This window comes from Felis catus, chromosome C2 (assembly GCF_018350175.1).
Source record: "Felis catus isolate Fca126 chromosome C2, F.catus_Fca126_mat1.0, whole genome shotgun sequence".
NCBI classification, from domain to species: domain Eukaryota; kingdom Metazoa; phylum Chordata; class Mammalia; order Carnivora; family Felidae; genus Felis; species Felis catus.
Window position 1 is genome coordinate 131,158,751 of NC_058376.1, and position 17,181 is coordinate 131,175,931.

Below are 17,181 nucleotides of genomic sequence, written 5' to 3' on the forward strand. Positions count from 1 at the left end.
AGAGGCCTCTAAGAATAGCACCTATTAGTATAACACAAAAGTTGGGGCGGTGGGAGGGGGGGAAGGGTGTCTGGTTTTTAAATAAACAATTAAATGTGGATATAGGTTAAGAAGTTTGTGGAACCCAGACTCTAACTTCTTCAGCTGCGCTTACTCTGTGGAGCCAGAAGCCAGTATTTATGGAGTTTAATTATTCTAAGGGGCCAACGCAGAAAATCCTGGCTTTAGAAACAAAACCTGCTTTTCTTGTGATGGCAAGACTGACTAAAGTACTTAAGGTGAATGTGTCAGTGCCTCTTTTAGTAGAAACCGATCACATAAGTCATCCATGCTCACCGCAGACAAGTTAGAGAACACGGAAGGGAAAAGCTGCTTAACAGAACCATTACTAACACTTTGGTGTTTCCAAATGCACAGACACACACACACACACACGCACACACACACACGTGTGTGTGCGTGTGTGTGAGTGCGTGTATGGTGAACTACAGTTTTGTATACTTTTTAACACCTTTCATGCAAGTGAATACGTAACTACATCATCGCTTTTAATAAACTGTGAAGAACTTTTTTCTAGAAGATGTACTAGTTCCCACTGCTAGGCATTTATTTTGATTCCAATTTAATTGGAATTCATTAATTAATTAAATTAATTTCACTACTGTAAGAAACACTGCCATGAAAACCCTTGTACATTTATTTATACCACTCTCGTCAGTGGGATCATAAATATATTAAAAATTGAATGTGGGGTACCTGGGTGGCTCAGTTGGTTGAGTGTCCAACTTCGGCTCAGGTCATGATCTCGGGGTTAGTGGGTTTAAGCCCCACATTGGGCTCTCTGCTGTCAGCATGGAGTCTGCTTTGGATCCCCTTTCCCCCTACCACTGCTGTCCCTCCCCCACTCTCACACACACACATTCTCTCTCTCTCTCAAAAATAAATATTAAAAAAATTGAATGTGAGGCATTTTTATTAAAAACTTGATTCAATTTATCAAAATTTGTCAAAAATAAGCATTTTGTTTATAAATCCACAGCTGGAAGAGAGTGCTTCTAGCCCAGTGGATCTCAAAGTACAGTCCCTGGACCAGCATCATCAACACTGCTTGGTAACTTGCTAAAAATGCAGATTCTTGGGGCACCTGGGTGGCTCAGCTGGTTAGGTGCCCGACTCCTGATCTCAGCTTGGGTCTCGATCTCAGGGTCATGAGTTCAGGCCCCATATTGGGCCCATGCTGGGCATGAAGCCTACCTTTAAAAAATACAGATTCTCCAGGGGCGCCTGGGTGGCTCAGTCGGTTGAGCGACCGACTTCGGCTCAGGTCATGATCTCATGGTTTGGCTTGTGGATTCGAGCCCCGCGTCGGGCTCTGTGCTGACAGCTCAGAGCCTGGAGCCTGCTTCGGATTCTGTGTCTCCCTCTCTCTCTGCCCCTCCCCCACTCATGCTCTGTCTCTCTCTGTCTCAGAAATAAATAAACATTAAAAAGATTTTTTTTTAAATGCAGATTCTCAAGACCTACCTTAAACCAACTGAAGCAGCATCTCCAGGGGTAGGGCGCAGTGAGCTGGTGATTCTGATCTTCCCACTCATCTTGACTGCTGTTTACTACTTCCTGCCTGGAATTCTAGCCATTTGGTCTAGAGATGTTCACACCACTAATTCCTTGAAAATATGAACTGTGAATCATATTCCTGTTTGCACTCTACCACGGTTCTGTGCCAGGAAAGCTCAATAGACACTTCATCACCAAGTGATTTGTAGTTAAATGCAGTCTTACCCATATTTCTAACTTTTTGTGTTAATAACCTTATAGTTCTAAATGAACCAGAAAAGAAATGCTCTGCCCCTGCAAATAGGTGGACTAATTCCCTCTCTTCCAGTGACACAGCTTTACTGACCCAACTAGAAGTGGCCTCAAAAAGCAATTGGTCTGGTACATAATTACTGCCAGAAAGAACAGCTCAATATTGTCCTTTCCAGAACAAGTAGTCTCTAAAGTTCAAATGGCCAAGTTAATTAGCTCATTTACTGGGGTCCAGGAGCAGCCACCTCACCTAGGAAGGCACATGGATGGCCATCTGTGTCACGTGCAGTCAGACATACCTAAGAGCATTACTGAGCCCCTTCTGGGGCTGGGATGGATGATGGAGGGTCTGTGTCCTGACTACCTCTTTTCAGCTGAATAGAGTGGAACTGGGGTCTCAGCTGAGCACTCAGCGAAGCAGATCCAGGATCATATGTCTTGGTTCTGCACGCAGGCATTCACTCTGCAGAGTTTAACCCCACTGGCTTGGCCCTGGTCCTCCGTCCAGGATAAGTTCGCACCTTTTATTAGAATGTCAATCCTGACGACTGCTGTCTGAAGCAGATGGCTCCCTCTACAGACAGCAGCGCAGAAGATAAATCGAAAAAGAATTCTCTTGAATCATCTATTCCTTCTGTGAAAGCCAAAAGAGATGTTTCCACAAAACACTGCAAGGGCCATCTCTCCTTCCACATCTCCTAGAACAAGAAAGTTCACTACTACAGTAGATATGCATTATTATCTTTGGCCTCACATTCTTCTTCCCTTGTTCGAAGAATCTTCCACTTTGTGAGACAGAGTCTGGCTCCCACTAAAGAAGCTAAAAATACTGGACGCTTATTCTCCCAGCCTCCCTTATTGTAGGCACATTGTGTAGGCGCATGACCAGCCTCTGCCAATGACAGGCATCTTCTGCAGAGTGTCCATCAGAAGTTAGTAATGTCAAGGGACAGAGATCACATGGAATCCATCCAGACAGGAGTAGGGCAGGAGTGGCGGCCACAGCCAGGTTCCCGAGGTGGCAATGGTAGCCAGTCTAGCAATGATGCGCAATGTCCAGCATTAGTGGCCTTGAGGATTCTCAAGTCACCTTGTGAAAAGGAAATGCATCCTCCAGAGTCAGTCCAGCCTTCAGATGATTGTGGTCCTGGGTCTGACTATAGCCTCATGAGTGCCACATGAGCCACAACCACCCAGCCAAGCCACTTCTAAATTCATGACCCAAAGAAACTATGAAAAATAGAAAATAATTATTGTTGTTTTTAGCCAAAAAGTTTTTGGGTAATTTTTTATGCAGCCACAGATAAGCAATATAGGCACCGACTTTTATGAAGTATCAGGAAAAGAAACAAATATATGAAGACTGCTTCTGCATTGACCTTAACACCAGTTTTGAAATCCCTGTTGTACTGCAGCTTGGTTGCTTTAGAAATGCTATGCTACTCCGCTCTGGAAAACAGTGTGAAGGTTCCTCAAAGAATTAAAAATAGATCTACCCTATGACCCAGCAATAGCACTGCTAGGAATTTACCCAAGGGATACAGGAGTGCTGATGCATAGGGGCACTTGTACCCCAATGTTCATAGCAGCACTCTCAACAATAGCCAAATTATGGAAAGAGCCTAAATGTCCATCAACTGATGAATGGATAAAGAAATTGTGGTTTATATACACAATGTGGCAATGAGAAAGAATGAAATATATCCCTTTGTAGCAACATGGATGGAACTGGAGAGTGTGATGCTAAGTGAAATAAACCATACAGAGAAAGACAGATACCGTATGTTTTCACTCTTATGTGGATCCTGAGAAACTTAACAGAAGACCATGGGGGAGAGGAAGGGGGAAAAAGTTACAGAGAGGAAGGGGAAAAAAGTTACAGAGAGGGAGGGAGGCAAACCATAAGACACTCTTAAATACTGAGAACAAACTGAGGGCTTATGGGGGGTGGGAGGGAGTGAAGGGTGAGTGATGGGTATTGAGGAGGGCACCTGTTGGGATGAGCACTGGGTGTTGTATGGAAACCAATTTGACAATAAATTATATTTAATATAAAAAATGTAAAAAAAAAAGAAAGGCTATGCTACTAACTTTGTAGAACTTATTAATAGAAAACAAAAAGGTGTCCTTTGGAGATGGATAAATGTTCTTAAAAATCATGTGGGAAAATAAATGTCAGGAGATAAGAGCACTTTGAAAAATTAAGAAAATTGGAAGGTAATTGTACTATCAGACATTAAAACATTCCATAAAGGCAGTGTGACTAGAATACTCCGGTACTGACAGAAGATGAAGAAGATAGAACAGTAGACCAAAATAATCAGAAATGGACAATATCCAGGAGTTTCAATATGACAAAAGGAGAATTTAAATTAAGTGGAAAGGAATAATTCTACTGCTATAAAAATTATGAAAAATAAGACAATAAGAATCCTAGAAGAAAATTTAGGAGTCCATATATATGACTCTCTTTAACAAACAGGAGAGCTAGAGTCTATCAAAACAAGATAGAAGGGGAGTAGTAATATCTTTGTAATTATTTAGCTTAATATATTGAACATTGAATCAGGAGCAAGTAGTAGGAATATTTTCCTCTACATAAAAGGGTATTAGATATTAAATGTCCTAGTAAACACTTTTTACAAAGAAAAAGAAGACCTTATTTGTTTAAGAAAAATAATAAAAATTAGGTGTATCAATAGTTCATGTTGTATTAACAAGGGTGATAACTCAGGCAAATAACACCAAATGGAACCACTTTCCTGAGCAAAGTCCATCTGCTCCTGCCTGTTTCTGCCTCTCTGTTCCTTCTTACCCTGTCCCTTGCTCCTGCAGGGCCTTCATCTTCTCATGGCCAAATCTATGCCTATGTCAGGAATGATCTCAGTACCTTCTCCTGGAAGCTTCCTTGATGACTTCTATTCCCCCAAATAAAAGCAATCTCCCCATTTTCTGAATCCTTACTCTTGTATAGTTATTTATGCCCGCCTTAGTTCTCCTCTGAAATGATAAACCTTTAGTGGCAGGATGCAGGCCTAAGACATCATTGTGACCTAATATCATTCCTCTACAAAGTACTCCGTTGGTGGAGGTCATCGAGAAGACCTGACTGCTGGCTGATCAGTGAGCTAGATCTTGGCAATCAGAGGCTCCTCATCCCTTCCTCTGTCATTGGAATGTTCATTCCATTTACCTTCCCTGCTCCCAGAGCCTCCTCCAAAGACACAGTCTTGAGACAATGATGTGGTATTGAGACCATCTGGATGGTTAGTACACATGACTAAACCCAGTTAAGACCTCTAATAAATTTTTAAGATTTGGCGGATGGCTGTGGAAATCTAATTGTCTTGCAGCCACTCAAGACAAGCCTTGTATATAAGTTCTCTTGTTTATTAAACCTGCCACCTACCAATCTGGACTGGCCACTCTTTCTTCAGTCTCTCCTCCCCTGCCTCGGTGTGGGGCCAGTTTCAGATTATACATAGGAAGCTCCCAAGGAGCTTACAAACCAACATATATTAACTTGGTGAAATCATAATGTGTGAGTAATAAATGAGGGCATGATTACTGAGTTTCTCTCTTAGATAAATTTGATCACTGGAACTTTTTTTCTAGATAGTAGTAATAGACAGGATGTTCTTTGCTAAGAGTATACTATTAAGAATGAATTATACTATAGTTTCAGGGATTTATTTATATTACAAAGCCTTTTCCCTTTCCCTGTCTGTATCACCACACATCTGCCAAATGAAAGTGGCATGGGTATATTCATGGTAGCAGACACATAGTAGGTTCTCTATAAATTGCCACTAATTCTAAATCTGTTACATCCTTTCAAGGATTAAAGGACTCATAGGAAGTATTAAATTTCTTTAATATATAAACAGAAGGGATACTGGCAAACTGATATTGTGCCTTGTGCACCCACATCAAAATGATTCAAGTAGTTTATGATCCAAAATAACCTTCCCCTCCTCAAATGTAGCGGTTCCAGTGTGCCATTAATGAAGGATAAAACACTATGTTGAAATCATTCTAATTAGTATGAGAAATTCATTTATTTCAAGGTGAAAAACACAACAGTCCAAGGTTAAATGGCTATCAGTCAACTCTACAGTTAACAGCTTAGAGTTTGAAGAGCTTAAGCAACGAAGTTTCTAAAAGATTCAGAAGCCCTGATGCCTTCTCTGGTCTATATCAGTCACATTGTTTAGTAGAGATTAAGTAGTTATTACCAAGGTTCAATGGAAGAATTGAGAGGTAACAATTTTCAAAAAGCCAAACTGATATCTGAACACACTAAAGAGTTGGTTCTTAATGGGCAGAAAAGTCATGACGCATCTGTCATATTCTAATTACTTCCGTGACAACATCCAGTTTGGATCTACAAAATAAGCCTTTTTATAAATATAGTTTACCAACGACTTATATCATTCTGCTGATGACTTCTTTCTCTAGAAGCACAGCCAATTTCACAAACATTTAAAAACATTAAATTTCATATGCTGCCTTGATTCATAATCTGGTTACTAAGAAATATGGAGACATAATTTTCCTTTCTAAGTTCGATGAAGAGGAAGTCAGAAGTCATTTTCTATTCTCACTCAGTAGAGATGGGCCTCAACAGTTACTATAGTAACACCAGCTATTGTCTGTGTAATGAGAGCCCATAACCTGTTGATCATCTCAAGTCACTCCTTTCAAAACAACCTCCTTATTGTTTGTTAAAGGTAATCTTCTCTGACCATGTTTAAAAACCACTGGTGCCCTAACCCACAGGATAAAATTCAAGCTCCTTAACCTAGCATGCAAATTATCCATGGGTTTGGCCCTACACAGCCAGGTTTGTTGATCCCTTCCTCACATCTTATATTCCAGTAATACCAAACTTATTAATAATTCCATGAATATACCCAGTTGTTCATACTTCTGAGCTTTCATGCTGCTTGATCCTTTCCAGAGAATATTTCCCCCTCCAAGCACGTGGCAACTCTACTCATCTTTCTATTAATTCATCAAAATATTATTGAAAAAATACTATGTGCCAGGCTATATGTTAGACTTTGAGAATACAACAGTAAATAAAATCTTGGGAGGGGCGCTTGAGTGGCTCAGTCGGTTGAGCATCTGACTTCAGCTCAGGTCATGAACTCATGGATAATGGGTTCGAGCCCTGCACTGGGCTCTGTGCTGACAACTCAGAGCCTGGAGCCTGCTTCAGATTGTGTGTGTGTGTGTGTGTGTGTGTGTGTGTGTGTGTGTGTCTGTTCCTCCCCTGCTTGTGCTCAGTCTTTCTCTCTCAAAAATAAATAAAGATAAAACAATTTTTTAAAAATCTTGTACTGCCTTTGGCACAAAAACAGACACTCAGATCAATGAAATGGAATAGAGAAGCCAGAAATGGACCCACAAACATATGGCCAACTAATCTTTGACAAAGCAGGAGAGAATATCCAATGGAATAAAGACAGTCTCTTCAGCAAGTGGTGCTGGGAAAACTGGACAGCGACATGCAGAAGAATGAACCTGGACCACTTTCTTACACCATACACAAAAATAAACTCAAAATGGATGAAAGCCTAAATGTAAGACAGGAAGCCATCAAAATCCTCCAGGAGAAAGCAGGCAAAAACCTCTTTGATCTTGGCTGCAGCAACTTCTTACTCAAGTCTCCAGAGGCAAGGGAAACAAAAGCAAAAATGAACTACTGGAACCTCATCAAAATAAAAAGCTTCTGCACAGCGAAGGAAAAACAATCAGCAAAACTAAAAGGCAACCGACAGAATGGGAGAAGATATTTGCAAACGACATATCAGATAAAGGGTTAGTATCCAAAATCGATAAAGAACTTATCAAACTCAACACCCAAAAAACAAAGAATCCAGTGAAGAAATGGGCAAAAGACATGAATAGCCACTTCTCCAAAGAAGACATCCAGATGGCTAACCAATACATGAGAAAATGTTCAACATCACTCATCATCAGGGAAATATAAATCAAAACAACAATGAGATACCACCTCACACCTGTCAGAATGGCTAACATTAACAACTCAGGCAACAACAGATATTCGCGAGGATGTGGAGAAAGAGGATCTCTTTTGCACTGCCGCTGGGTATGCAAGCTGGTGCAGCCACTCTGGAAAATAGTACGGAGGTTCCTCAAAAAATTTAAAATAGAACTACCTTACGACTCATCAATTGCACTACTAAGTATTTATCCAAGGGATACAGACATGCTGTTTCAAAGGGACACATGCACCCCAATGTTTAGCAGCACTATCAAGAATAGCCAAAGTATGGAAAGAGCCCAAATGTCCATCCAGGGATGAATGGATTAAAATGATGTGGTATATATATACAATGGAGTATTACTCAGCAATCAAAATGAATGAAATCTTGCCATTTGCAACTACATGGATGGAACTGGAGGGTATTATGCTAAGTGAAATTAGTCAGTTAGAGAGAGACAAAAATCATATGACTACTCATATGAGGACTTTAAGATACAAAACAGATGAACATAAGGGAAGGGAAACAAAAATAATATAAAAACAGCAAGGGGGACAAAACAGAAGAGACTCTTAAATATGGAGAACAAACAAGAGGGTTGCTGGAGGGGTTGTGGAAGGGGGGATGGGCTAAATGGGTGAGAGGAATTAAGAAATCTACTCCTGAAATCATTATTGCATTAATTTGGATTTAAATTAAAAAAAAAAACTTGTACTGCCTTTATTGACACAGACACAGAAATTAGAAACCTTACCCTCCTCTGTAAAGTCTTCCAAGCTGCACCCCACTAGTGGACCCCTGTCTTCCACTTGCCTTGTTCATTCTGTGTTGTCCTCATCACAGGCGCCTTGTCATTATCAGCCTCCCTGGCTACACTCAGAGTTCATTAAGACAGGGACCTTGTTTTCTTCATCCTCTATGATATTTGGCTTATGTATGTGCTTTATAAACACTTTGAGGAAAGAAAGGAACAGAAGGTGGGGAGATAGGATACACATTTAAAGCATGGAAATTCCATATTTTAAAAGTATCTGCCCTTGGTGAAATGGCCAAGAATGACTACATTCTTGGCTGTTTCCCCCATGTCCTCATTTCTGGCTTTTCCTGCTCTCTTTTTAATTTCTTTTCTTCCTCTCTGTCCTAATTTCACATGGGATCTCTCAACATCCTGTTCATGACTAGCCGTGTCTTGTATACCATGGGAAATTTCAGGGGGGATTTAGGGCTTCAGAAATGAGGTGCCTCCATTTGGGACAACAGGTCCTCTATGTGTGAAAGAAGCACCTAGTGGGTGCTCTCTGGTATCATTATAAAGCTCTGCCCTGGTTTGTCCAGGACTCCACCTGGTAGCTGGGACTATGTCCCAAATAGGTCTAAAAATCTGACTCCTCACACAGTGCCTTGAACCCACCAGATCTCCCTAAATGTGTGACGCAGATGCTGAGGATGAGGCAAAAATACAATAATGCTTCCAAGGATGCTCAATGACTCTTACATACAGTGCCAAATAGCTCAGCACACAGACAGTATCACATAAAGAAGAAAAAAGTGTAGGAAGAAGCTATTTTCAGTTTACCTTATAGGCAAGTTCTCTATAATTTTAAGAAGTAAAATTTTATTTTATACTTTAGTAATATTTTATTTGGGCTATAAATCAGGGTGGGTGTGCATGGTAAGAATTTCAGGGCTTAATGGCTTTAAAGCTATGGTTCTTAGAATGTGGTCTGGATCTGGACCATCAGCATCACTTGGGAACTTGTCAGAAATACAAATTGTTAGCCATGTACCAGACCTGCATTTTCACAAGCCCTCTAAGTGATTCTGATGCATGCCCAAGTGTGAGAACCACTGATAAAAGGGCTTTAAAATGACCTCATGTATAGAGGATACTAATATACTGAACTTGGAATTCAAAAGGGCACCTTAAAATTCAGGATCTCTTGAAGCTACACAAATGCTAGCTCATTCACTCTCTCTACTTCCCCCCATTGATACAGGCAGGGAAAATACCACTGCCCCTGTTTTATATAGAAATAAAACTAAATCTGGGGTTGGGTTGGGGTAAACCACTGCATACAACATTTTCAGGGCCGCAAAGTTAAAATTTGCATGGTCCAAATAACCAGAAAGGACATTTGCACCTGTTGTTTCTCTTCTCTTGTTGAGGGTTGGGAGAAACTCTTGAAAACATCTTAACATGCTCAACAGGCAACTGGACATTTCCCAAAAGCATAGGCTGATGCTGAATGTGAGCAAAGCCTAGCTCAATTCACAGAGGTGTGTTTCATTTCTGAGTGACAAGGCTTATACTCCGACATATCTTAGTTTAAATTGTCCCTTGTATCCTGTTAACATTCTGACATATATGTACACTACAGTGATTATCGTAGCTGTGAATCTCCCCAAAAATGTAGTTAGAGCAAAACAGGTACTGGCTACCTGAACAGGCTCATCTCCTGTAAAACCGCACAAGGATATTTCTTCAAGGCTTCTATGTAATAATGGAAGCCCAGAGTTCGGAAAGTAATAATATTCTCATCTGCAGTGAGGGCCCTGCTGTGAGCACCTCCCCAGACAAGTATTTCAAAAGCATGCTTCCTCATCATCTATCAAAGTCTGATAGCCTTTATCTGCTCTCCTTTCCTGCATACTCTTAGGCATTTAGCTTTCACCTTGTGTCTTCTAAGTTGCTTACCACATATCCATCTGTTTCCTCTCTTCTCAAATGAGCTAACATCTCCCACCTGCTCCCATCTTTACTGTTCCCTTTGTCCAATAAGTTTATACCAGCTTTATTCCCTTTTTGTCACTTGAAGGGAGCTCTAGGCAGAGATAAATGCAATTTTTTTCAAGTTTTATTTAAACTCCAATTAGTTAACATATAGTGTAATACTTGTTTCAAGAACAGAATTTAGTGGTTCATCACTTACATACAACACCTAGTGCTCATCACAAGTGCCCTCCTTAGTACCCATCACCCATCTAGGCCATCCCCTGCCTACCTCCCTCTATCTACCCTCAGTGTGTTCTCTATAAATGCATGTTTTTGTTCCATGTTCCTAATGCTCATTTTTATAAAATCATACAGTCTAAAAGGGAATTTAGATATCATCTATCCAATCCAGTGTTAATTTCTTTTTTTGTAGTGGAATCTAGCTTTTTCAAGACACAGCCTTATGTGTAAACCTAATATATAAAACAGATAAGAGTGAAACTATTTTGGTTGAAGCTGGTAAAGGAGCAGGGTATGCATCTCATTTCTCTTCAAAATATTTAAAAATATCTGTTAAGGGCCTCCTCTGCACCAGACGCTGTGTCAGACTCTGGAAAAACACAGATGAGCAGTGCAGACATGGGTTCTGTTTAGCTGCTCAGAGCCTTGCCCACTCTTCCCCAAGGAACCCAGTTTGAAACTTTCTGATCGAATCTGAGATCCAGAGAAGAAAAGTGACTTAGCCAAAAGAAAGACTTCCTGGTCTTCAAATCCACACTTGGGAGCTAAATGTACCTAGTAAGTGTTACCGATGTGCAATTGAACAAATCATACCATGATGATCAGGAGAAAAAAATCCAGGAGCTATGTTATGACTGAAACTTCACACAGAGAAGTGGAATAAGCTACAAAAGGCTATAAACTGTGCATAAAGCTTCTAATAAAATAGTGGTGAATGCCTGCACACCTGAACACTTTATTTTTGAGAGAGGGAGTGAGAGGGGGTATGAATGAGTGAGGGGCAGAGAGAGAGAGAGAGAGAGAGAGAGAGAGAGAGAGAGAGAGAGAAATATCCCATGCAGGCTCCATACTGTCAGCGCGGAGCCCCAAGCGGGGCAGGAGCTCACCTGAAGCAGAGCTCAAACTCTCCCGATGCTGGGCTTGAACTCACAAACTGTGAGATCATGACCTGAGCCAACGTTGGATGCTTAACCAACGTAGCCTCCTGGACACATGATCTTTATTCCTGCCACTCCCTTTTAAGAGATCACTTTTGGTCATGAAATTTAAAACTTTAAAATAAAAACTCACAATCAAATTTCAAAGAAAAAAATCTCAGCCCTTTTCACCAGGGCCTATAGGTATAGCCTCTGCTAGTCTACCAATATTAGGTGTGACAATTTATCATCTAGTGCTAGAAGTTACCAAAACTGGGCTTTTTAGATTCAAGAAAAAGAAGAAAAACTAAGAAATAGGGTTTTATCCTTGAAGCTCAGCAATCCCATTTATCATACAGACAATGCTAAAGAAATTTCAGCTTTGTTTTTCAGACCAAATCACTTCCAATAACTGACTGACCTTCAGAGTGATGGTCACTTGGCTGCATGCCTAAGTGTGACCTGTTTCTACAGGAAGAGTTACAGGTACGGAGATTCCTCTTCCAGGGAACCTGGAAAGCCTGTTATGCACTGCCACTGTTGGATCACAATGGATCACTGAATTTCAACTACTTATTTCACCCTTGGAGACTGGGGATCACTTACACTAAGAAATTTTGAGTTGCCTGGCCCTGTGCCAGACTTTCAACTTCTCTTGGCCTCAGTTTCCTCCTGTATAAAATGAAGACACTGGACTGAAATATCTGTAAGATTCCTCCCAAGCTTTTCTACTCCTTGGATATTCCATTAGAATCAGCACATATCACTACATTTTGGAATCTGAAGCAACTTACCTGGAGAGGTGCAACCGAGGACATTTTCCAAACACCTGACCAGTGCTTCAATATCACTGTCCTGTCAAAACAAGACAGATTTACTTCCATGTATGACAGAAGAATATTTACTGACATAGAAAAATGTTCTTGCTACATTTAGGCAAAACAGAACACACATACACGCACACACAAAACTGGTTGCAAAATTATTTGACGATATGATCCCATTAAAATTTTTTCATTGAAGTATAATTAATGTACAGTATATTGGTTAATATACATAACTAATATATATTAGTTTAAGGTGTACAATACATTGATTCAACATTTCCATATATTACTCAGTGCTCATCAAGGTAAGTGTACTCTCGATCTCCTTTATCTGTTTCACTCATTGCCCACCCCCCTGCCCCGGCACCTCCCCTGTGGCAGCCACAGTTTTTTCTCAGTATTTAAGAGCAGGTTTTTTTTTTGTCCCTTTTCTCTTTGTTGTTCATTTGTTTCTTAATTTCCATATATAAGTGAAATCATATAGTATTGGTCTTTTTCTCACTCCAGGCCCATCCATGTTGTTGCAAGTGGCAAGATTTCATTTTTTATGGCAAATATTTTATTGTATAGACATACCACATCTTCTTTATCCATTCATCTATTGATGGACACTTAGGTTGCTTCCCTAACTTGGCTATTGTAAATAATGCTGTAATATACATAGGGGTGCATATATCTTTTCAAATTAGTGTTTTCATTTTCTTTGGGTAAACAGTCAGTAGTGGAATTACTGAATCTTCTGGTAATTGTATTTTTAATTTCTTGAGTAATATCCATACTGTTTTCCACAGTGGCTGTACCAGTTTGCATTCCCACCAACAGTGCATGAGGGTTCCTTTTTTTCCCCATTCTCACAACACTTGTTATTTCTTGTATTTTTTATTTTTATTCTGACAGGTATAAAATGGTATCTCATTGCGATTTTCATTTGCATTTTTCTGATGAGTAGTGATGTTGAGCATCCTTACATGTTGGCCATTTGTATGTCTCTTGTAAAACTGTCTATTCAGGTCCTCTGCCCATTTTTAAATTGGATTGTTTGTTGTTTTAGTGTTGAGTTGTATAATTTCTTTACATACTTTGGATATTAACCCCTCATCAGATACACCATTTGCAAATATCTTCTCCCATTCAATAGGTTGCCTTTTTATTTTGTTGATGGTTTCTTCCACTGTGCAAAACCTTTTTATCTTGATGTAGAATGATCCAATTTTTTACAAGAAAAACACCTGTATGTATATGCATATCTGTATCTCAGTCTCTTCATATCAATCTATAGATCTATTCCTCTATCTCTCTGATGGGAAGAACATACACTGAAAATGTTAACAGTGGTTTTGACTATAAGGAAAGATTATGAATGATCTTTATTTTCTTCTTGGTGTGCTTAAGTATTTTCTAAATTTTCTACAATAAACAAATATTACTTATTTAATCAACAAAATAGTAAATGCTACTTAGAATGGGGAAATGGTTTTATTCAATCTATATCATCTATTCAATACATCAAAAATGAAGTGAATATTTTTTTTTCCTAGGGAGTGCCTCTACCAGCTCTTTGGAAATGTATGGTCTTCATAGGGTCATAAATCTAAGAATTGTATTTCTTATTTGCCTTAACTCTCAGTGAGAGTCAGATACCCCCCTGAGGGCTACAGGGATCCCAGAACTGTATTTGGCAACAAATATTGTCTCTAATACAAAATAAATATCTGCCCTCTACCCAAGTGGCTAGAAATATCCACAACAGTGTCATAATGATCTGGGGAAAAGGAATCACTTAATTATTTTCAGATTTGTGACTATACTGAGGGAAGTTAATAATTTATGGCTCATCTGCTCCATTTCAAAACAAGCAACACATTTCATATTGGAGTAATTGTGAATTTTAGAAAAATGTACTATGGTATAATAGACTACTCTAAAATATTACATACGTGTGTTATTTCATAATATAACAACTGGTGGGATTTGGACCACTTTTTATGAATGTGGTGAAACCCAGGATCATTTCATGTGCTGGCAATGATGAAGAAGATATGTCTGGTCAATCCTGGTCAATGAGGCCAAAGCACTAACTGAAGACCTCGGTGTCCAGCCCAGGAATAGGGAGGCAGGAAATCCAGAAGAAGAAAAAACAGATCCCTTCCTTCTTCTGTACCCTTGTGGTCTCCAAACTTAACAGGGACAGCCTTGAGGCAAAGAGGAAACTGGCAGAGACATGCTCTGTCGGAGGAAAAGCAGAGCACCCATTGGCACACACAGGTGATGACACCACCCCAGCAAGCCCGGGTTCTAAGCCTTGCTGCTCTACTAAGTGTGCTGGCCTAGGCCAAGTAGTTTGACTTCTCAGGTCTTAGTTTCTGCATCTATATATGCGAGGCCAACTTGGTCCCCAGGCCAAGCTTCTGGCCAAATGCAGCCACATGAGTGACTTCAAACAATATCACGTGGAAAAGAAGAACTTTCTAGTGAGTCTAGGCAACCCACAGAATCATGAGACAATAAATCACTGTGTTTTTTTTTTTTTAATGTTTATTTATTTTTGAGAGAGAGACAGAATGCAGATGGGTTAGGGGCAGAGAGAGAGAGGGAGACACAGAAGCAGAAGCAGGCTCCAGGCTCTGAGCTGTCAGCACAGAGCCCGACGCGGGGCTCGAACTCACGAGCTGTGAGCTCATGACCTGAGCTGAAGTTGGACGCTCAGCCGACTGAGCCACCCAGGCGCCCCAATAAATCACTGTTTTAAGCCATTAATTTTTGGAGCATTTTGTTACACAGTAAAAAGATAACTGAGATACTAGATAAACTGAGATGGCAGATCATGTACTTTACATTTTTATTTATCCAGCACCCCGCACAGTCCTGGGAACATGACCCATGCTAAATGCTCACCTGCCCAGGTCTCTTCCAGCTTCCGTGATTTGCAAGTAAGTAAAACAGAAGACTGGCATCTACTCTTTAGATCATAGTCTACCTCTAGGTGGACAGCAGGGCTCTTCCCACTCAAAATTCATCCTTACTGGGAAAGTAGAGGAAAAAGCATACTACTTCTTAATTCTATGGCCTTAGTCAAGTAGGTTAACCTCTCCAAACCTCATTTTCCTTCATTTGTAAAGCGAGGAGAATAATGTCCTGTATCTCACACAGGACTCTAATGAAAAGCGAATGAAATAATAAAAAGCCTTTAGAACAGGATATGGCTTGTTGGAAATAGTCAATGGGTGGAAGAAGAGAGTTGGGCAGAATGGGATGGGACGGGAAAGGGACAGAGACGTAAAAGATTAAAAAGTCCCAATCACTGTGCCTGCCACAGAACATGGAGATTCACAATAAGTATTTGAGTTGAGTGCAAGCAACAGAAACAGCAAGAACCGGAGTCAGGTTGTAGGAAGCATCCAGATGGTTGGGACATTTCAGTTATATCTTCCTAACACAGAGGATAGGGAATCCTGTACAAGGGTGTGGGGAGGGCAGAAATAATTCTAATTCAATTGAATGAATGAACGAATGAATACTAACTTTTACTAAGGTCTTAATATGTGCCAATGTTGCACCAACTTACATGTATTAATTTATTTAAACTCAGCTAAGTGGAGCTATTGCTCTCCCCATTTAATAGCTGAGAAAACTGAGACACATACAGATTCCATAATGTGACTAGGTTCATGCAACTAATAAGAGGTAGAAAGGGTGGTGTGTCTCCAGGGCCTGAATTCTTCTTAGTCACTATGATACGAATATAGTCGAAGGCAGGGCTCCAAACCCAAGGGGAGCTTCACAATATTACTAAAGGAACCAGGGTGTAAATTCATGACAAAGACTCAAAAACAATTCCTTGCTGTTGACTGAAACTTGTGCATTTCCTCACTGTTTCATGATTTAAATTGATCTCTGCCAGAGCTAAGTGGCCTAAGAGAGCGACCACGTCAAGACAGATGCCAAATTACAGTGCCACCAGCCTTCACTCATTTCAGCCAAGGCCAGGAAGCCGACTTTCATATGCTGTGAAAATAACACAACGGTTCTTTTGCTGATGAATTTAGATGCTCTTCAAGTCTCCTTCTCCCATAACCACCAAATCCTCCCTAACAGGAACAGGCCTTCCAGGCATGAGGAAACGTCTTGTAAGATTCAGTTCTGAAAAACTGTCCCACAGATTCAAGTTCAGTCAAACACCCAGATTTTATTTTATTTTTTTCAGAAATAGATGCAGTAATTTGGCCAGTGAATTAGAAACTACATCTTGGGGCGGGGTGGGGGTGGGGGGGCGGGAAGGTAGCTGTTTTGAAAAGGTTAAGTCAGATCTGTAATGTATGTGAGAACCAGCAATGCCTGGCCAGTGGCCCCAGAGAGAGCTATGATATCTGGGGCCACCTCTCCTTTTAAACAGTGTTTATAAAGAGATATTAAAAATAATATGTCCTCTAATAATTTACACTTGTTTTTTATTCTGGAAAATACTAGGAAATTATCCAAAGAAAATAAGTATCACCAAAGAACTCATTGCTATGAATGCAACATGCACAAAAATATACACACATATCTCATCAGTGTTTTCTACACAGATCTTTCAGATATTTGAAGTTATAGTGCAGATGTAGAGTATACACAGAATATACAGACACCCGTGCAGTTTTGTCTGGACTTTCATCCCATGCTAT

General features: G+C 40.1%; 1 protein-coding gene and 1 long non-coding RNA gene across 25 annotated transcripts in view; one reads left to right on the forward strand and one right to left on the reverse strand.

Moving 5' to 3' along the window:
* NEK11 (NIMA related kinase 11) overlaps nucleotides 1–17,181 on the reverse strand; it is a 281,142-nt gene that overhangs the window by 79,562 nt on the left and 184,399 nt on the right. For 21 of the 24 annotated variants that reach the window (XM_045037604.1, XM_045037603.1, XM_045037600.1 and 18 more), the window contains one exon: nucleotides 12,485–12,545. The exons of 1 other annotated variant lie outside the window; for it this stretch is intronic. In XM_045037604.1, coding sequence (XP_044893539.1) covers nucleotides 12,485–12,545 — 61 coding nt within the window. Of the gene's footprint in view, nucleotides 1–1,524; nucleotides 3,040–8,509; nucleotides 8,773–12,484; nucleotides 12,546–17,181 lie in introns of those variants that run through there. 2 more of the 24 variants (XR_006585504.1, XM_045037608.1) reach the window with 2 other exon arrangements.
* LOC123380135 lies at nucleotides 926–1,787 on the forward strand. The gene is made up of 2 exons (XR_006585507.1): nucleotides 926–1,111; nucleotides 1,510–1,787. It is a non-coding gene; the product is annotated as an uncharacterized LOC123380135 (long non-coding RNA).